General features: G+C 41.5%; 1 protein-coding gene across 2 annotated transcripts in view; it reads left to right on the forward strand.

The window, feature by feature from the left end:
- Window positions 1-10,419: 10,419 nt before the first annotated feature.
- The window catches only part of LOC310903030 (uncharacterized protein), a 277,218-nt gene continuing 265,949 nt past the window's right edge, over window positions 10,420-21,688 (forward strand). For both annotated transcript variants that reach the window (XM_083845548.1, XM_083845547.1), the window contains exon 1: window positions 10,420-14,187. In XM_083845548.1, the coding sequence (XP_083701674.1) occupies window positions 14,097-14,187 (91 nt within the window). In that variant the 5' untranslated portion in view covers window positions 10,420-14,096. The remainder of the gene's footprint in view (window positions 14,188-21,688) is intronic.

Consider the following 21,688-nt stretch of genomic DNA (forward strand, 5'->3'; position numbering starts at 1 on the left):
GAGGCTGATTTTTGTTTGGTAGAAGTGGAGGTGTTAGAAAGGAACAGACGGCAATAAAAGCGCTGGTGATGTGGCTCTCAGAGAATTTTTGGATTGATTGCTCCCTGGAAAGAGGTTTGGGAATATAAGGAAAGACATTGCAACTGTATCTAAGCTTCAAGTGGAAGTGCCTGAAATAAATGTGTAGCTTCATTGTCATTTTCTCTTTTTAGCAGAAACGACGTGTACAACTGAGAACAAATAATGGAAGGCTTCATGGGTATAGAGATGACTAACCTAGCTCAAGAGCTGTAGGCTGTGCAAAGGAATTGGAGCAATTCTTAGAAATTTTCCTCAAGTGACTGAGGGATGATAGAGGCTTTGTTGAGGCAACAACCTGAAAAAGTCTTACAAGACTGGCAAATCAGGCTTTCTGGTTGGTTGGAAAGATTTCAGAGGTGACCAGCAGCTTTCAGGAGCAGATTCCCTGCAAAGCATGGGCGTTCTGGGAAGAAAAGACTAAGAGGGTTGGCAAATCACTTCCAGAAAATAATTGCCTGCTTGTGTGTGGGATCAGAGAACATAGGTAAGTGTTTAATTTTTATGAGACTTTTTCTTCATTGATATTATAGAAACCTGGAGTGGGGATGTTGGATTGTTCTTGCTCAAGCAGTGTGTAATGTTTCAGGAGGCTTGGGTGTTTCAGTTCCACATCAATTGCAATGGCAGTCTTGGATGAAAACAGGGTGGTCACTGGTGTTACAAGGTTTAGCTGCTGCAAACATATTATGGGTCAAGAATTTTCTGTGGGAGTAAGAGCCACCCTCTTAGTTAGGCACAGCACATCTAATAAGAGCAAAAATGGGAGGGAAAAAAAAGATTCCACTGGAATGGCCACAAGAGTTCTAGAAAATGGTGTTTCTGAGGTATCAGTATAGTAAAGAAAGATTTGAAGGTTGCATTTGCATTTACAAGAAGACAAGTGCTAGAAACTCAGCTGGGTGTGAGCATGTCAGTCCAAATTTCTAGGCTGCGTGGTACCTGGGGAGTGAGGAGCTTGGCACAGACTGGGCATCTGCCTGGCAGCTGTGCACCACATTTCTCTCTTTCTCTCTTTCTTTTCTTGTTAAGGCAGCTGCAGAGAGGAAGTTGGGAGCTGCTTGCTATCAACTCTGTCATTTGCTTCCTGTGCTGGCAATTATTAAGATGATACAGGTTTTATTCAGACCAATTGTGAGGGATCAGATGAATGCTTTTCAAAGCAAAGAAAGCAACACTGATAACAGTGATAAAACCTTGAGAAAAGCTGTTCATCTACATATTGGTGATGTGAAAAAAATTACCATAGCAAGAAAAGTCATAAAGCAGAGCAGGTATGAAGATCAGTTCCCAGCCAGTCTAGACTGTCATCTCTCTGAGCTCCTGGCCAAAGCTGATGCCATCACTGGGCAGTGAGGATGGGTGCCTGTGGCTGGCACTGCTTCCCCGTGTCCTGTCCTCTGCAGCCTTGCAGGGGGACTCGTGTCACCTATGTCTGCCGAGGAGCTCTTTGTAAGGTGGCTGGTGACAGCTCAAGGCAGAGGCAAAGCTTGGAAGTACCTGCAGTGTGCTGATGTTTTTAAGATCTCAGCTTTTAAACAGCAGTGGAAGTTAGGTTACTTGATGTGTAACAGGGTTTGTAATACCCACAGGAGCACTGATACTGGCCCAGGAATATTTATTTAACAGCCCAAATATATTGGGGAAGCCAACTTAACAAGAACCATGTCATCAGCTCCAAACCGAGAGTCACTGCAAAAGGCAAACCTACTCAGTGATGCAGAAGGCTGCTTTGCAAGTTGGACACTGGGAGTTTTCTCAGTCATGGAGACAATGACAAATCTAACAACTGGGATTTTTGCATAGCTATTAGTAACAGCTTTGTAAAAAAGGGAAATAAATTTCTTACTCATGTAGTTTACAGAATTCTCCTATAAATTCATTGCTGAACTCAAACAAGTTGTGGATAATTGTTTAGTGGCAAAAAAGTTTTCTTGCCCTTAGGCGGAAAGTGAGATTTAAAGTCCTAAGAGGAAACTAGCAGTTATGTTTCTTGTGGATCTGAAGTAGGAATGTGTTACAGCTCACAGAAAATTTCTTGCTAACAGCAAATCATTAAAAGTGGAACAACAAATGTTACAAAATTTCAGCTGCCGTGCTATAAACTACCACAGAGTATGCGAGTGTACCTAATTCCTGTTGCTCAGAATTTTGCAGGGACTTTTTAGGAGTAGTAACAAGGGGGTCTCATGTTTTTTCTGGATAGAAATGAGGATTGCTTTTTTCTTGAGCCAGCAGCAAGAGATTACATGTATGCCACTTAATTGCCACTTCATCATTTTCTAACAGCAAAACAAAACAAAAAGGTTTAGGATGGACTCTTGGAAGCACATCATGAGGGTGTAACACATTTTTTAACAAATCTGTAGGTCTTAATCATAAATTAAAACAAAAAAAAAAGAAAAAAAAAGTCGTTTCTGAAGGATTGCGATTCTTTATCCTGAAGGGAAGGTTTGTTATTTCTTGTGTAACAGAGTTGGCTTTTTGCTGTCCAGTTGCAAGGAGAAGAGGAACCAGAGGCCTGGGAAAAGATTACTTTCATGGCAAAACATAGCTTGTGGCAATCTGAAGTGACAACTCTTAGGTTGTGCAAGGCTGTATTTGAAAGACTACTGCAAGGGTGACGTGTTTTTTTTTTTTTTTTCCTTTTTTTTTGGGCCTATTAAAGCTAGGGGGATGCTGGGAACATGCTAAACCTTTGAACAAGAGCTAGTATGTGAACAAATAATCTGCAGTAAAGCTCAGGTTGTCGCTCAAGGTCGAACATGATGTGAGTCGTTCCAAAATGCAGTAATTTACCTTTGGGTACAAAGTAAAAAGGGTGAGCTTTCCACTGCAAAACTGAAACCTGTGGCTCCTCAGAAATAGGAAGCTTTATCAGTACTGGAAAATTGTTGCACAGTGTGGTAAAACCCAGAAATGTGTGTTGTAGCAGTGGTTAGCAGACCCAGCTGTAGCATTTTCATGACTGGCAGCCTTTTGTGTCAGTTCTTTATGTGATACATTTTGTTTTGTGATCCCTTTGGTATCGCATGTAGACAGGAGGGCAATTAGAAAGGCTTGCGCGGTGATTGCCTTGTGGCAGCAAAATCCTGTGGTGAAGTATCTTTTCCCTGGAGAACAATAGCTGGCAGTGGTGAAAGAAGTCCATGGCACCTTCTGCCTGGAGAGTTTCTGAAGAAGAGGGAGGAGATTTGGACATAGACTGAAGGATGGAGAAGCCTTGTGATCTGAACTGAAGTCAGGGGGAAAAAAATGTGGTTAGCTCCTGAGAGTGAGAACAGCCTACGACGGCCTGTTGGGATGTAAAGGAGCCTGAACTCTGCTGGGACTGAACCCCAGCTGCTCCACAGATGCTGTCTGAAGGAGCACCAGACAGACACGGTTTCAGTCTGGCTGCCCCAGGGATGGAGAAAGCTGCTCTGGCAGCCAAGGCTGGAAGAGATGGGGTACTGATATGCTTTCCATCCGTACAGAGGGGGCACGAGCTGTCCCCAGCAGTGGCTGTCCCTGGCCACCGAACAGGAACAGGGGTTAGGTGTGCATCAGAGCTGTCTTTAGGCTACATGAAAACTGATTTTGGCAGTGTCTCTGGGAACACCTGACCAACACCCATATAAGTGGGTCACCCACAGGTGACCTTACCCCATTAACTGTCCTGCTTGTTGCAGGGGTTGTTTCTGAATGAGGGCAGTTCCAGCACTGACACTAAGGGCCACCTTGCTGCTGTAAGGGCGGGAAGGCCTTCTGAGCTCCATGCTACGCAACACAACCCTTTTGCATTTTTACTCTGAAATAGCTGTTTCCCTAGTATAAGAAAATGATCAAACATTAGGAGTGAACTACACAGCCAAATACAAACGGTATGGGATACCGACTGTCAATATGTGAGAAGCCATATGCTGTCACTTATATAAATGGAACAATAATTGTTTGCTGCCCTTCAGAACGCAGTTTGTGCAGTCTGTGTAAAGGCAAATTATTTAGTGCAGTGCAAGGAAAATTCTTTTTTTTTTTTTTCCTATCTAAAAGCAATTTAATATTATCTGATGAAACTATTAGAAGATACTGAGCCCAATGTGAATCTCTTCGGTGGAATACATGTGGAGGAGTGGCTTATCTCATAAAAGCCTGCCTCCATTTTAGAGGTAATGGGTTTTTTATTTTTATTTTTATTTTTTTGCTTTCTTAATAATAGAGGAAGAGAGAGGGGCAGATCTGCTGGAATACTCTCCTTATCGTCTTTCCAGCCTATGCTCTTATGAAGAGGAGTAGCTGAGAGTTGAAAGGGGAAAAATCCTGACTATTGTGCTTTCCCTGAGATAAGGGATATTTTAGAGTCCCTTGTCTCATGCATGAAACCTGGTAAAAGGGAGTTATATTAAAATATGGAAGTGTTTTGGGGAAAAACAGATCTTAGCCTCAGGAGTCCTCTTTTGACTCTTGGTTTGTCTGTGCGCTTTATGTGTCTTTGAAAATGGATGCTGAAAGGGGGACTATGAGCCACACAGGCTCACATTGCTGCAGTGACCTGAAGAGGTGAAAGCACAAGTGAAATGGTCTATTTTAAATGTTTAAAGAATTAATAATTGCTGAAAAGTGCAGGTTACTAGAAGAACAAGCATCTTATGTGCTGTGTTACAGACAGATCCAGCACTCACGGGAGACATTTGTGACAACAGTCTTTCAGTCGGTGACATTTATGTACATGATAAAGAGACAAGACCTCTTTATGTAAAATTTACAATGAGCTTTCTAATGTCATCAGTTTTTTTAGGCTTAAAAAATTCCTTGTCTAATAAAGTTAACTCCTTGCACGCAGCGATCAGCTTTCGGGGTTGAGGAGGGAAGCCCACAGGTGCGTGCAGGGCAGGGTGCTGCTGCGGCAGGGTGCTGCTGCCCTAGCTCCAGGCAGCTGCTGCCCCAGGGCAGGTGGGAGCCGAAGTGGCGTTTGCAATGACTGCTGCTGTTGGACTGAGCGTGGAAGAGACAGAAATGTATGCCATTGCCTGCTGGTTTTATGCAAATGCACCTAGGAGCTGGGAAGGAAGGGGTACTTCTCAGTGGTACAGGGCTCAGTGAAGAGTCATGTAGTAGAGAAGAAATAGAGTACAATGAGGGAGAAGGAATAAGACCTTTGACTAGAAACTGATGCTAAAAACAGTGTGAGGAAGCCAAGCAGAGGGTGCCAGACAGTGCAAGGTGTAAAAGCAGAGCATAGGCACCACCGTGTCCCTCCTGCTCCAGGGCAGCAGCCCCCCGGGCTGGCCAGTCCCCATGGCTGTGTGGTGCCAGGGGCTGCTGCACTTAACCGAGTGGGCACAGAGCTGAAGTGTGAGCGTGCGGTTTGTCGGTGTGTCTTGTGTTTCCAGCCAGTCATCTTCTGTGCAGGGAGCATTCCTCAGTGCTGCACATGCCCTTATCCTGGCCTCCGCTGTGAGTGATGTCGGGTTGCCTGAGCTTGCCACTTGGTCTCCCAACCTCTATAAACCCAGCTGTGGCCACTGACAGCTTGGATCCCTCCTGTGAGCAGGTGGCTTCTACCTGATGGAGATCAAGAGGAAATGGTGTGTACTGACTCTAATTCAGCCGGGAATTTCCACTTGTGGGGAGCACCCTCATGAGAGATTTGTGGCATCAGTCACCCACAATACTTTTAGGCTTTCAGATTTACAATGTAGGAGTTGATAAGAACTTTTAGTAGAAGGCCATAAATATTGTGTCACTTGAAAGCAGCAAGTTTATTATTATTATTATTTTTTTTGGCACTGGAAGCCTTTTAATAAACTAAATCCAGCAATAACTAGAGGTGACAAATCTGAATTAAATCTAGAATCTAGTAAGAGAAACTATATACTAGTGTTTTTGTTGTGTAATGAATGGGCAAGACTTTGGATTCAGCCATCATCTTACATTCTTTACTTCAAAAATAAATACTTGGTTTTAGGATACTGTAAGTGGCACCTGTGTGGGTGTTTGAAGGACAAATCCTGGAATGCTGTCTTTATAGGATGCATGTTTTTATCCCACATTCTGCATGGAGAAGATGGCATGTACAGGGAGGCTGCATTTTGCCCCATTTACCCCATGTAACCCTGCAGCGGTAAGCACAGGAGAAGCTTTGTGGTGGGCAGTTATTCTCCCCCTGCTCTCCCAAAACATTGTCTTCTCACTGAGCTTACAACGTCCCTGATTTAATCGAGAATAAACTGCATGTTGCTAAGAAGTGCACCATCCCATTCAGATACTGTCTTAGATCTGGCAGGCTGCAGCGCATCAGAGTATTTTGATAAGCATCGTGTCTCCTTGGAAACTACTACTTAGCCGTAACTTGACGCTCCGTTTGGAGTGTTATGATTAATTTAAGTCTTGCTTCTGCCAAGACACATGGTATGGGCCACCTCCCACAGAAATGAGTAGTCTTGTCGAGTTTATCAGGACAGCTCGCTTGTTCGAAAATGTCCCTGTGGGGTTTAGGAGTTCTTTGCCAGATCTCTTCAGGCTGTATTTTAAGCTCATTGGTTATAAATCTCATCTGTTATCTTTAGGTGTACTTTAGGAATCCGTTGTCTAATTTGATATTTTAAAAACATTTCTACAAAGTGTACCTCTACAGTTATGAATAAATATAAAGCTCCTTCTGAGGCCATTAAATAGTATTTTAATTAGGCTGGCAAAATTGCGTTTGGCTTGTCTTTAAAGTCTTTAGCATCTTATTTCTATTAACAAAATGGTAATCAACGTTAAATTCTAAAACGTAACCAAAGTAGGTCATATTTTTAACTGGAGATAGATAATGAATGTGCCCTATGTAAAGATTTGGATTAAATCTTTTGAGATGCTGAGGATAGTATTTTAATTAAAGTAATCCTTATTTGCATCTAACAAACACTATTGCTACTTAGGAATTTAAGACCTTAGTGATGCATATTAGTGCATTACCTCAACGTGTCTAACAGAGATTTAATACTCATATTTGAAGTAGCAATGTCATAAATTAAGAGCATTTGCATAATAAATTTAAAGCATGCTATTTGCAGAGTTTATGTAATTAAGGAACACATACAACATGAAATTTGGAAAATTTTGTAATGCTAGGAAAATGTACTTTTTTGTTCAATTAGTCCTCATAATATCTTATGATATGCATATCTTTATAATACATACAATAAATATTTTACGGTATCTTACAAAATAAAAACTGCTTGTACTATAGAAGAGTCCAGCTATTAGCACAGCTATTACGTCTGTGTACTAAGTTTCTCCCCTAACCCCCAAGTGTTTCAGGACATTTGGCAAAAAGACCGGGAGCAGGAGTCACTGTACTAGGCCTTCATGTCTTTGGAGAAGTGGGACTGTGCAGTCCATCTCACTGAGCTCTAGAGAGAGGTTTCCAAATCATGTTGTAAGAACTTGATGGAAGAGTTACTAAATTGCATCATCAGATGTCGCAAGTCCTATGTCTGAAGTAGAGACTGGGTCTTGGGATACCGGCAAAAGGACTGTGCTTGATGTGGTACTTCATAGCCTAGTGACATGGACGTGTACACAAGGTGGTGCTCAGAGGATTTTAATGAGAATTACCTTAGAAATGTAAGTCATTTTCATGTATTAAATAACATAACCAGAGACTCTTAAATTAAATAAATTCTACACATACTTTGCCCCTAAAGACCTCATCTTTCCTTTGGTTTCTAGGTTGCCTTACCCAATTTTTGAGCCCACAGGAGTGACAACTGCAAAGAGAAGATGACAGACACCTTCCTGCCCACCGCTTTGCTCTCACTGTGTGCTGTGGCTCAGATGTGCTGTGACACCAGAGCTAGCTGGAGTTTGAATAAGAGTTTTTGTAGAACCCTTCACTGAGTTGTGAGAAATGCTAAGTTTTGAACTTGGCAAAAGCTTAGCCTGAGAAATACCATTCAGGGGCCACTGGGATCCTGCCTGCCTTAGCACTTGTTCCCCGAGAGCAGCTGACAAGATGCTGCTAGACCGAGTATAAGGAACGGGCAATGTCTGCAGGGAGACCCTTCCCTGGTCTGCCTCCTTTTGGTGTGCACTTGCACTGTCTTCTCCTGAGGACACCGCATACATCACTTGGGTGACGTACAGGGACTTTCTGGTTGGGCTAGCTGAACGTCATCAGCAGTGCCCCACAGGGAGGGAAGGATCTGACTTCCTCCATGAAAAGCACTCACAGTAACTGCCGGTGTTACTCTTGTTGTACTAGATCTTCTTTCCATTTCACATAGTGGGATGTACAGAAGACACTCATAGTAGCTTTGGGTGTGCTTTGTTGGGTTCCTGCATGAGTAGGGATTTCCATATCTCTTTTAATTCTGCTCTTCCCCTTGGGAAAACTGTACCAACACTTAAACTTTAGTTTTTGTTTGCATGATTTAACCCTGCTGCTCTACTGGGAACAGTGCTGCACAATTCTTTTCTCTTGGATATTTATGACCATCAGAAGCAGTATCTTTCTTGCTCACAAACAAAAAGCGAATCAATGGAAAGATCATAAAGACTTTCTTTATTTGCTTCTTCCCAGAATAACCCCCAAACCATAAAACAACAGTGTCCTATAAATTATCATAAAAGAATGCTTCTATTAAGAGTTATATGTAAAATAAAATTTAATATTTTATTTATGTCAAAGTGACTGAATATAACGTTCTCGTAAGTAGATGATGATGAGAGTAGTCACAGATGAATCTCTCTTTAGGGATGAATGACATTGCTATACTATCTCAGTTTGATATCCCATTTGGTGAAATAAAAAGGGAAACCAGGCAAAAGAGGACTATGTAACACAACAGGCCAGTCTTACTCAGGCTGTTTACTAATTCTTTATTACAAATGTCCTTTACATTGGTAATTGATATATAAAATTTATACTTATTTACACTGTTTACATTTGGTAACATTAGTTGTCAAATTACAATCTTTCCTATATTTGTTATACTGTGGATGCTGGCTGCAGCAATTCTGCCTTTCTGTTTATTTTAACATACCTTGGATTGATGCTGAAAATTACATGTTATTTTTTTCTTCCTTCATAAACCTGTGTCGCAGACGTAGAAAGACCTCAACTATTGAGATCAAAGGTCGGTAAACTTTGCTAGATAGCATGGCATAGAGTTCGGCTGTGATGAATGGGGCTAGGACTTGAAATAGGACTAGCAAGTCTAAGAGCATGAGTCACTGTACTGGGTCTTCGTGTCTGCAGAAAATTTGTGTCAACTGCTGGCTGAAAGCATTGACAATTTTCCATTAGTAATGAATTACAGTAGTAATTTCATTAATTTCTTCACCTCAGTCAGGATGTGTTAGTGTAAGTTGCTTAACCAAGCATCAGAGGAGCCATTGCAGTTAACCTTTAGTCCTTTGCTGTGTAACCAGGACCAGTTAAGAAGTAAATTAGCGTAACATCCCTTTAAAAAAAATTACTTTAGATAAGCAACGGACATAATTTTTGCCTGTTTTTAATTTAATAGCAGGTTTATGGTTTTATGCAAAACCATTCACATTACATCTGACCCTCTGGGAGCTGGGTTTTTTCGTCTGTGTAATTTGGTGTCTTTAATAATCTGCTGTCTGTTAAATCCAACACAGGCTTGATTAATGAATTGTGATGAACCAATGCATTAATTTGCAGGTTCAGTCTAATACCCTAAAAGGCTACATCAGTGCTTCTATAGTTATTAATGCTAATAAACTTGAGAGAAAAAGCAAAGTGAGGAGGGGTAAGGGAAGGTAATATGTGACAAATCTTGTCTTTATTCAAGCATTTGTCTGCAGCTACTTTTCTTTCAAGAGGACTGCAAAAGCCCTTTGCAACACAAAATATCAAATCAAGACCTGCTTAGTAGTGTTTAAAAATATTATAAAATTTCTGAAGCTATGTCTGTTCCATAGTCAAATCTTTTATTGACTACTTAAAGTCTTTATTCAGTAGCTTTTCATGCTGTATTTTTAAACACTGTGTAACAGTTTTGAACTCATTTGTTGTTAAATCCATAGCTGAAACACAATCATGAAAATAAATTTCTCTAAAAAGTCACAGCAGAACCCTGCTAGATCATAGGTACATATGCACAAAGGTAGGCATATACATGAGAATGGTGGGTACTTGACATTGATAAATAAACTTTACTATGATAAGCAACTCATTCCTAAGACTATGTCAAGGCTTTTGAGATGATCCTTTTTGAATTAGAAACTTTAAATAAATCTATGAGCAAAATTGTATATATAATACACATATTTCAAAACCTTAATGTGTCTATTGCATGTAAGGATTCAAAAGAGTAGAGTGTATTTTGCAAAGTGGGTTTCAAAAGGTCTGGTACATTGAGGAAAAGGAACTGTAATTGATTTATTTATTTTTTATTGAGAAAGTAGGGTTTAGGACTAGGATAGTAATATGGTATAAAGATTTTAGGTTGGTGTAAAAATGTATGAAATTTTGTCTTTGATGTTGAGCCTTTAGATCTTGAAAACATCTTAAAACAGCATAGAAGTTCAAAGAAAGGGTTTTGTGTCTTCTCTCCTTGGGTATTAGCTCACAATACTGGAGCTTTGGCTTCTTCAAATTACAATTCCAGCCTTGCCTTGTTCTGATAAATATAATCTAAGAATTATTATTTTAGACATCGATGTATCCATCTTTCTGTCTATTAAAATATAGCATGACGTTTAAAGCCCATTTTAGCAATCATGCCTCGGGCATTTTCTTTCTAGTGGGGCGCAGGAATTTTCACTTGTCCTTGAGATAAATGACACTGGTATGGAATTGGCATCTCTAAGTCTTGCTTCAGCATCTATGGAACCAAAGTATCACTAGAAATCTTGGAACGATACAGAGAAATTGACACTGTTTAGGCTGAGCCAAATCATTTCTCCCTATTGCTGTTGCTTCTTACACTTCCTTACTGTTAGGGAGAGAATAATCTCTGCTACATCTCAGCTATTTTAATAGGATTCAGAACACATGATCACATTAGATACTGTACCTGAGGCAATCTGTGTTTAGACTGGTGATAATTACATGCAAAAGTCATTCAACAATGAGGCAATTAATGCTGATGAACTTTAATAAAGTCAGCTGTCAGCAATAGATATTGCTGGCAAGTTTCCTAATCCTATATTTATAATGCTTTGAAATTCCCTTATGTTCTACTCTATAATACATTTCTGTTTAATAGGATAAAAAAACAAGTAGTTTGCCACCAGAAAATATTGCCAGCAACATATTTATATATGACACAAATATGAACAAAGAGGTCAGAAGTCATTCTAGTTATCAGATTTACTCCAGTGATTGGTGTTTACCAAAGAAGATGATAGACAGAACAAGACAAATCCTCTAACTCTCTCAGCAGAGGAGAGAAAAAGCATTAGATAAGGAAAGCAGGGCTTATACTTTGTTTCATTGTTGATTAACAAGCATTAAATTATGCTTAATGTCAGATGCAGACAGGTCATTGTAATGTGATGTCAGTGTAAATTAGAGGATCAAGAGAGTTAGTGTCTGGGATTTACCAAATTCCTGAATCTGCACACTTTGCTACAGATACATACTTTTGTGAATTTCTTAATTATCCTTTTTTTTTTTTTTTTTGGATTTCTTAATTATCCTAATTGGTTTTATAGCCAGATTTCCTTGCATTATAAATGCAGAAAAATGCGTTATAAAGCCATTATTCTTTAGAATAGAAAATGGATGTTGACTCCCAAGGTTCTTTGACTTTCCATAGGCAACTATGAAGTCTCAGCATTTGGCAAGGGGTGACGTGATGGGGAGAAATAAAGTGTCCTCCTTTTTTAAACTTTGTTGAACATTACAAAGGCTGTGCAGATCTGTGGATATTTCCTTTAGATCAATTGCTGTCACTCTGTGGACTGCAACTTAGGAACCACTGCTCTAACGCAAGGAATCTGAAAAATACAAAACAAACTAATACAGGACATAAAGCGATAGCTCAGGAAAGAGTAAATATAATTCTGTGAAATGATATATAAACACTGTTCAACGTGGGAATAGTTTTAAAGTGGCAGAAATAACATTTGTCTTATTGCTAATCAAGAATAATACATATAAATTATGTATCTTTATAGAGGTGTTACATGTTAGGTTTAGGGCAGAAGCTTGCCCTGGATCCCCTGGAAGAGCTGTGCCAGCAGGAGCACCAAACACTGTCAGTGTGGAGAAGGACTCCTCTCGTCAGATGCTTTTCCTTTTATTTAAGAATGCAATGAGAAGCACCAGTGAAGTATTTTTCTGCTGTGTGTGTTTTCTTATTGAATACAAAGGCTTTATCTTTAAGGCCAGAGATGTCCAGAGGGAATATCCCAGTAAGTTTATATTTTCTTCTTTTCCCTGTTGGCCGTGGTTAGATCCCTTGCCTGGGTGCACTGGTTGTCTAAGCCTACATGACTTCTGATGATCTTCTTTTACCTATCTGTGGCAAAAGCAATGCTGGCAGTCTTGCAAGGTGGTGAGTAGCCACTAAATGCATGTTCAGTAGCTGAAACTACATGGTATTTTCTTTTTAAGCTGTTGGACTATGTTAATCACTAAAAAACATGCATAACCCAGGAAAATCTGGTTATGTTTGTTGCAATCGTGTTGTGGTAAATGTTAAGGTTACAAATTATAGTTCATGTGTACAAAGCTTTGGTTTCAGGTAGAAAAACTCAGGTATTCAGAATGAGGTTAAGTTTCTAGGGTGAAGTTGGAGATGAATCACAGCTGGATTTTGGCTTTTGGCTTTAACGTCTACTAATCTTTTTCTAGCAGCTGACAGAAAGATCATATTGAACTAGATAAGCTGTACAAAATTCCTGCTGTTTTAACCTGAAATCATATGATAGAAAGGTTGAGAGTTGGAAATGAAAAATGTAATGGAAAATGTTCCTCATGAAGTGTTGGAGGCAACCTGCAGCAGAAGCCCAGCAGGACACGGGCGAGAGTCAGGCCAGGCTCACCTGGAGCTCTCTGACTGTGGAAAAAAACTGTTTTGGCCTGTCTGGGTTTGGCTGCTTGTGTCCTTTAGAACTGAAAAGGGAGGGAAGAAGGGAAATGGAAATAGAAACTGGGGAGATGGGGCCCTGGACATGGCAAGACAGAGAGCTGACAGCAGTGGGGACTCAGGAAAGCATCAGTGATGGGGTTAGAAAGGCTGCAGAAGACAAAGGTCTGTGTGGGAGAAGGCTGTTCCTGTGCTGAGGAAAGCAGGGACAGCCCGTAGGCCAGCAGTGTGGGCTCAGATCTGTGCTATGATTTCAAGTGGCAGTCCCTCACCAAAGGGGAAGGGCTGTCAGGCAATCTGCACAGGCCTGCTCCGCACAGTCAGAGCCATTCTACTCCCCAGGAAAGAAGGAAATTAATAGTGTGAGAGAAAAATGCACGTGTGTGGTGGGCTCACCTATTTCCCTGTCTTTACTGAAGCAGGTGATTGAAATGAGGTATGTCTTTCATTTGCTAGTGAGATCTGTAAAGTATTTAAACATCTAGTACATAGTGTAATAACTCCTTAAATTGCTGAGACACTCATGGTATAAGGCAATGCTGCAATCTATGTAAACAGGCTTGTCACTAAAGTCAAATGTAGGACATTCTTGTGGTTTTCTTACTTTTCTACTCTTTCCTGTGAGAAATAGTATACTACTTAAGATCGGTGATTGGGGGTATTTATTCTGCATTTTAAGCAGGTTCTTACATTGACATTCTTTTCTATGTTACATCAGTACAGGAGAAAAAGCTTTGAAAAAGATGGAGGGTATCAACTATCCAAATTAGTACATTAAGTTCTGGATGGGTGGATGACTTGATGGATACAAACCTGGTTGGGTGATGGGTCTCGGAGGGTTGTGCTTGATGGGTTGCACTCTGCCTGTCACATGTGAGAAGCAGGGGTCTGTCCTAGGACCTGGCCTGTTTGACATCCCTATCAGTGGATGGACCTGGTGGAGTGCAGCCTTATCAAGTTAACAGGTGTCACCAATCTAGGGGAGGGATGCCAATTGATGTGCTTGAGGGCCGGGCTGCCCTTCAGAGAGATGTAGCCAGGATAGAGAAGGGGGCTGCCAGAGACCTCATGAAATTCGGTAAGGACAAATGCCAAGCCCTGTCCTGAGGAAGGGGGAATCCCTGGGGTTCTCCTGGACTGGCTGTAAGAGGCTCTGTGAAAAAGTGTCTAGGGTCTGGCAAACAACATGTTGAATGTCAGACAGCAGTGTGCCCCAGCAGTAGCTAAGGTATCATTAATGATGTCCTTAGGTGGAGTGAGTTCAGTGGAGGGCCACCCAGATGATCAGGGGCTGGACAGATTGGGCTCCTATGGTTCCTTCCAACCTGAATTATCCAAGGAGCTTATGAAGTGGGGGGGGGGGGAAGAAAAGTTGATCAAACCGTATTGCTAAAAAATTCAGAGATGGATACCCTCCCTAATGCTGAGACTAACATTTAGCTTTCAGATTTTCTATGAATTCCCTAGACCGGGAAGTTGTTTGCCCAGTGCAATGTTTTTAGATTATATTTAACCATTTGTATTTGTTCTGGTGGGCTAATTCCTCAAAATAACACTGTGGGATTTTTTAGGAGGTTTTACTTGGGAGAACCCAGTCCTACTTGCTTCTAGTACTGGAGAGATTTGTAACTTCAGATGGGGATTTCAAAGGTTAGTCCCTTTCTCATTGTTTGTTTTCTAGGGTTTATGTATATATATATTGTTTTTAAATGAAAGATTGATTTGGCCCATTTATTTTTGAAAAATTGTTTATCTAAGCTGGGATTTATCTTAAACACGATGCAGCTGCACTGAAATATTGGACTTCCAAGAATACTCTGTGAAATGCCAGGGCATGCTTTTTGTATGGGAAGAAACAAACAAAACTGAGAAGATGGCTGTAAAATTCAGTTGCAGGTGCCATCTGAGCTCCATGAATGAGCAAAAGCAAGTCTTTTCTGAGGTGTGGGACTGAGTTGTGTGTTGTGCTGGAGTTTGTGATTTGGGCTGATGTGTTTGCCTCATGTTTCTAGCCGGTAAAGCAGCTCACACAGCTGGTTACCATGTCCCTGATGTCCTGACCCAGGGATGTGTCTAATTAGCAACTGCATCTGTCTCTGCCTGCAGAGAGGAGGCAGGTTGGGAGAGGACAGTGTTGGCTCCCCCTTGTCAGGAGGCTGCTACAGGACGGTAGGCCCAGGGGGCCACAACAGCTGCTCTGAGGTGGCCCAAGCTACCGTGTGAGGCGGGGGCCCCAGCGGGGGCCAGAGCCCCGTGCTTTGGGATTATGAGGATATAGGAGGGTGTGTGTGGACACACCAGGTGCTGGGGCTTAGCAGCAGCCCCCCCCCCCCCCCCCCCCCCACTGATGCTTGGCAGTGTCATGCCTGTGAAAACTGTCCCCACACCTTGGAATGTTTTTGTTCAAATAAAGTGACATCTGGTAGGAACTTCCAGAGGAGCTTTTCATCCCTATTCTAGGGGTTTACTTGATTTTGCTCTCTCTCTAAATCATAATCAAACTGACTTTTGTAACCTGATAGTGTGCCGTGGCTGCCATTGTCCTGAGGGTGGGACAAGCACCTCAGGCTGGCGGAGTGCAGCAGGCCTGGCAGGGGCCCAGGCCGTGGCGCAGCAGTGGCTGCTGTCCCACTGGGCGATGGGTGCAGGAGTCAGGCTGCCTGGGCCCCACAGTGGCTTTGCCCTTTTGTCCCTGTGATTCTCTGGAGCCTGGCAAGCTGCTGCTCTGTTGGTGTCTTTGTAAGGCGAGGGGGTCACTGCCTATGAAATGCCCTGCTGCACCCCAAAAAGGCGTCTGTGCCATGTGACTAGGATTCGAGGAAGTTTTTAGTAGGATTTCCATTCATGTGTACCACAGTCATGTTAAAACGTTTTATTTGGATGAACCGACGTTTTTGAGCATGACCGGTTTATTATTTTCTCTTAGAATGCCCAAAGTGGAAGAAGAATGGGGTAGGCATAGTAGGGGAGTGAAGCCCCAGCACGGGCAGCGGGCGTGGAGGCAGGCCGCTAACACCAAGAACCTGACGGGGCCGTTGCCGCCGGGTTGCCCGCCAGCCGAAAGCAGGGACTCAGACAAAACCTTCCCCGGGCTCCGCTAGGGGCTGCTCGTGGACCGTGCCGGGCCCTGCCCGGGCCGGGCGGCGGCAGCAGCTCCCCGCGCAGAGCCCGGGGCCGGGCTGCGCCGGGCCGCGTTGCCGGGCTCCTCCCGCGGGGCTCCGCTGCTCCGCCACCAGCGAGTGTCATGCGGGCGTAATTACACTCCCTCCCCTTCACCCCGGGGTATTTTATTTATTTATTTATTTATTATTTTCTCAAATACGTTAATACGATAGTTTAAACTTGCAGTCCAAACCTGCTTGCTTATTGGAAGGGCTTGACTGGAACTCAGCCATAATCTAATATTAACGTGTTTACAGGGGATAACTCAGGTGTCTCCCCTTCTTAAGGCAGTGTTGGTGAGGTTTTTATTGTGAATGTACATTAAAGAAAGTGTTGTGATTCCTGCTTCCCTTCTCGTCCTCCAAGATTGGTGGCTTCTTTTTGCTTGTTTCCTGTAAAATATGGACTTGAAGAGTTATTTCGACCATGAAAATTCTAAAATGCCCTAAAAATACCTTTAGCAATGCAACCGTTCAAATTGTTGATCCATGACAGACAGTAGGCTTTGATTCAGACATGTGAGATATGTCATTGAGTGATGCCATCTTTGTTTTCACAAGGTTAATATCCCACTGCTGATAGTTAATGAGTTGACACCAGAGAGATAGAGAAGATCAGAAAAAGCAAAAGGCATGGCTATACAGATTTTAGTGTAATATTATAAAGAAAATCGGGTGTCACGCAAAAATGCCACTTAGTATTTCATGAAGGTGAAGTCATGATAATTACAATGTTTTGATAAAATGTTTCACCGACATTTGTTGTCACTGTAGGTTTCTTCTGTTTCTCCTCAGGTCTTTCTTTTCCACAAACTTTTACAATAGTTGCAGTGGGAAGAGCACAATCCAAGATTTTTTTTTTTTTTGAGGGGAAAATGAATTAGTTTACTTGTCCTGGTTTTGTTTTAATTCTGAGTAGGCTTAAGGAATGTTAGTAACCGGGCTGGAAGCATGTTGGTAACTGTGCAATAATTGTGCACTCTGTTGTCAAAAAGCCTTAACAAACCCTTAACTGAGTCTAATTAAAACAGGCTTTGATAATAGCAATAATAAAGGATTACTTTAATTTATACTGTAATGAAAGGATCTTGCCATTAAATAATACAGGAAACAGTGGAACTACTTTTTTCAGAGCAGACAGAAATTGCATGCTGTGTTTTTACGATCTTAGTGAAGTCCAAGTGATTACCTTCCATGCAAATAGCAAGAACTTCAGAAATGAAGTAGTTCCTCCTTCTTGTGAGGAAGAAAAGGTGGCGGTCCAATTATCCTTATTTGTTTCTAGTGTTTCTTGTGTAAACCTTGCACATGTGCACCAAAACCAACCATTTTAATGCAGATTGTGCCTGACAGGTTTTGTGTTGTCTGAACACCAAGCTTTGGGCTGGAAACATTACAGATTTTAAATAGTTTTTTTTCTTTTTTTTCCCCTTGGAATTTCTTTTGCTGCACTTTGTTTCTTGGCATCTTGTACATTAAGTCAGGATTGTTTCAGAGATGTGAAATGACAGCTTCTTTTTCAGAGCATGATGCTAGATACCAATAGGATTGCCCTTCTCAAGTAAACAGGTTGCCAGCCTGTGAAGGATCGCGTGGTACGATAGACATGTCAGCAGGACATATGGCTTTAAACTGCAGGTTAATCACTAGGGAGCCTCATGTCAGTTCTCCACTTTTCTGCTGCAGATTCTATTTTTATTTTTATAATTTATTGAATTTTGTATTTCTTTTCATGGGACACTGGATAAGGTTTGAGTTGTATATTTTTGAGGGGGGAAACTGGAAAAAAAACCCACCCTAAGCAACGTACCCATTTTATTTCATAAGGTAAATTAGAGCCTTGAAGTCAAGTTTCATTTCATTTTCTGATCTTCTAGTGTTCCAATGAATGAACATATGAAGTGACTGGAATATGACATTCACACATTGTAATAATCTGTTTAAATGATAGCTGGTAGAAGGGCTAAAAAACTATATGTTTAAATATTGAGAAACAAGAATAATAAAGAATCAGCAACCTCAGAACAGAATGTAACAGGCTGCTACTTCTGGGCCTTATGTTGCTTCTGTGTATTATAAAGAAAACACCAATAATAATAATAATGAAGGATAAGCAACTGAACTGTGGATTCAGGGTTCACTTTTCAGTTCTACCTAACTCTTCGTAACTTTACAATGAAAGATTCAGAAATTGAAGCCAATTACCATAATATGTGGTGGTTTGGTGGGAGCATGTTCTACATCAGACAGTTAAAAGGTTTTATTGCTATTAGGAGCTTGTTAATGCCCTTGATAATGTCTCTAGTTGCTTTGTAATGTCTCTTGTTGAAGTATAGAATTCTTTTATCTTCTTATTACATTATGCAGAAACTTGAATTGAAACGATATTTGCAGGAACATTTAAAGTAGTGCATCAATCAGTTTCAAAGAAGAGAAAATGTTCTCAGAATAGCTTATAAAAAGATAACTGTCAGTTTTATTTTGGATGAACAAAGAAACCAACGTAAAAAGCACTTTATTGTAAAAGCACACTGTGCAATTCAATAAATATTCCATATAAATATAAAGGAAAAGAAAGTTCATAATTATCTGATGACTTGAATGTAATTTAAGTAATACTTTCAGAATATAGCAAGCAGTGAAGCACCTTCATTCCTGTGTATTCCTTCTCCCAGATCAAGTCCTCAGTAGGAGATAACTTAAATCATCTTGTTAATGATTTGAATGGATAAGGTATGGTTATAATTTAACATTATCTTCCAGAAATGTAAAAATCTTCACAAACCACCTCGCTGCATTAGGAAAACAGCAGCAGCAGTCTCTCTCACTTTTTTTTTTCCCCACCCAAACACATTTTCTTGTTATTTATTTTCATTCTAGCCTTTCTTACCTGCTTTAGCACAAGGTTATTTGAGTATTTATACATTTGGATTATAAACCTTCTATATGACTTGGTTATAAAAGACTTTCACGTGGTGTTATTATCCAGGAAAACAGTTGCAAATAGTATGCTCCCTGAACCTGTAGTATCTTGCTAGACCACACAAAATATGGCATGTTTCAAATTCTGTCTTGTAGCCTGTAAACCAGAAGCAGCTCTCCCCCTGCTTTATTTTCTAAAAAAAGGAAAAAGGAGGGGAAAAAAAAAAAGAAAATGCTGAAGATGACATACAGAGTTGTAAATACTCTGCTCGTACAGCAAACACTTTCCAGAGAAATTTGTGTTTTCTCCTTTGGATCTTTAGTCTTCTCAGAATCCACTGTGCACCCCTGCACTTCAACACAGCATAAGATTTCTAGTGTAATAATTCAGTGGTTATTTCTGGAGGGTTTAGTAAAGCAAAGAAGTAATTGATTGTAAATACACTGATTAATTTTTTTAGTAACTACATTTTGTGCACCTATGATTTGTAACTTCTTTTTATTACTATTATGAAAGGGTATACAGCTTATACCTGCATTATTAAAGTGTTTATTTTTCATTTCTAAAACTTTGTAAAGAGCATTTATTTTTATTTACTTATCATTATCACTTTGTTCATGCTCTGTTCTCACTTCACAGCTTCAAACTAGGAACATTTTAAAACTTGCAGGTGTCCTTAAAAATTACACACTATTGAGAAAGCTTATGGCTTTTAAGCATTTACACTAGTGGTTCCAGTGAAACCTGCTGTAATTGATCGATCAGTTGCACATTCACAGCTTGTTTAAGCTGAAATTCTATTTCCATGATACATTTTTCTGCAAAGGACTTTCTGCAAAATCCCTTCTGGAGCTGGTTTCCTTTATTCCCGTGGGACGTGCTGCAGTGCCAGAGGAAGGAGCACCGCGCCTGTCCCTGCACGATCCCCACCTCTTCCCTTTCGCTCCCTGATGCTGCCTTCCAAGCCTTTCTTGGCCTGGCTGTCATTACAGCACCCCAAAAAGAGCGTGTGTTTAATAACACTTCCAACAACTTCTGGAAAGGAGCCTCCGAGTTATTGGACCTGTGAGAAGGCAATAATCGACAACGAACAAGTTGGTGGGCTGTACACATCTGTGTACTCTGCCTTGGAAAATAAAGGCTGTTGCCATGGCAACTGCCACAAGCTGGGCCCGTACATTAGTTATGGTGAGACTGGGGCGTTGAGTGCAGGCCCCGGCCCCGCCTGTGTGCTGGGCCTGCGCTGTGCCCAGGGGCCAGGCCTGACCGCTGGCGCTGTGCGGCCGCAGCGGCCTTGTCTCACCTGGGGAGCAAATAAAAAAAAGTGTGAGAGTACCCCCGTAAACGAGCAGCCCAGCTGTAAAACAAACTGTGCAGAAATTGCAACCGAGCTGATGATGATCTTGGGATCTTCTTACCAGAAGGTGCTGTTCTTCCAGACTGTAATCGCTTTCCTTGTTTAGGAAAGTGTGTTTATTTGTCCCAGATTTACTTATCTTTTTTTTCACCTTAGTTATTAATGAGCAGGTCACGTTGGCCTGAGAGGCGATGCTGGTGGGGGAGCATGAGGAGCGATAGGAGGAACTGCAGGGCTCTTTCCAGGCGCACACACCAAAAACCCTACTACAGGAATAGAAGAATACATTAAAATCACACCGTACAAGCAGCTTATACTTTAGCGTGACCCTTTCAAACACGCAGGCTGCTGTGATGCATGCTGTGAGCAGCTCTTATTTGGCAGGGGTGGCGGTGGGGCTGGCTGGGTGCTGCCCCGGAGCTGGGCTTTGGGATGCTGTGCTGCAAGCAGGAGTGTGGAGCAGCCCTCTCGGGAGGTGCAGGAGGGGCGAGTGCATCAGTACGTGGGAAGCTGGTGGCCAGGGGTTTCTAATCCACTGTGGTTTGAACAGAAGAGACCTGCAGCTGCAGCTTGTAAGGAATTATACAAACACAGAGCGGCATAAAATTGTTGCTGGCTGAGCTTGAATGTGTCTTGTAATACGTAAGGCTTTAAATAACTCTGAAAATAAGAAAGGAGCAGGAATTTGACTTTCCTAGTTAGCAACATTCTCAGATATATGCTGGGAGGAGTAGAGGAACTTATGTGTGGATATGGTAAATGCAATAACAAAATCATAGAATGGTTTGGGTTGGAAGGGACCTTAAAGACGATCTAATTCCTTCCCCCCCTGCCTTGGGCAGGGATGCCTCCCACTAGATAGATATTGCATGCTGCAAAGAGGGAGCTGATCAATAGGAGGAAACGCCGTGGCTTGGGTGCCTATCCTGTGAGCCATGCAGAACGTGAAAATGGAGGGCCATTTCTTCTTTTATTATAACAAGAAAAATGTTACGTGTATAGCAGTAGCACCTCCAACACCAAGCTGAGAAAAATAGAGACATGAGAGTGTCTTACCCAAATACCAACTGTTAAATCAAAATGGAGGGAAGTCTTAGGAAGGGAAACAGACTGAGGGGTCCTGTACTGTTTATGCTGG

The sequence above is a fragment of the Anser anser genome, assembly GCF_964211835.1.
Source record: "Anser anser genome assembly, chromosome: 8".
Lineage (NCBI taxonomy): Eukaryota > Metazoa > Chordata > Aves > Anseriformes > Anatidae > Anser > Anser anser.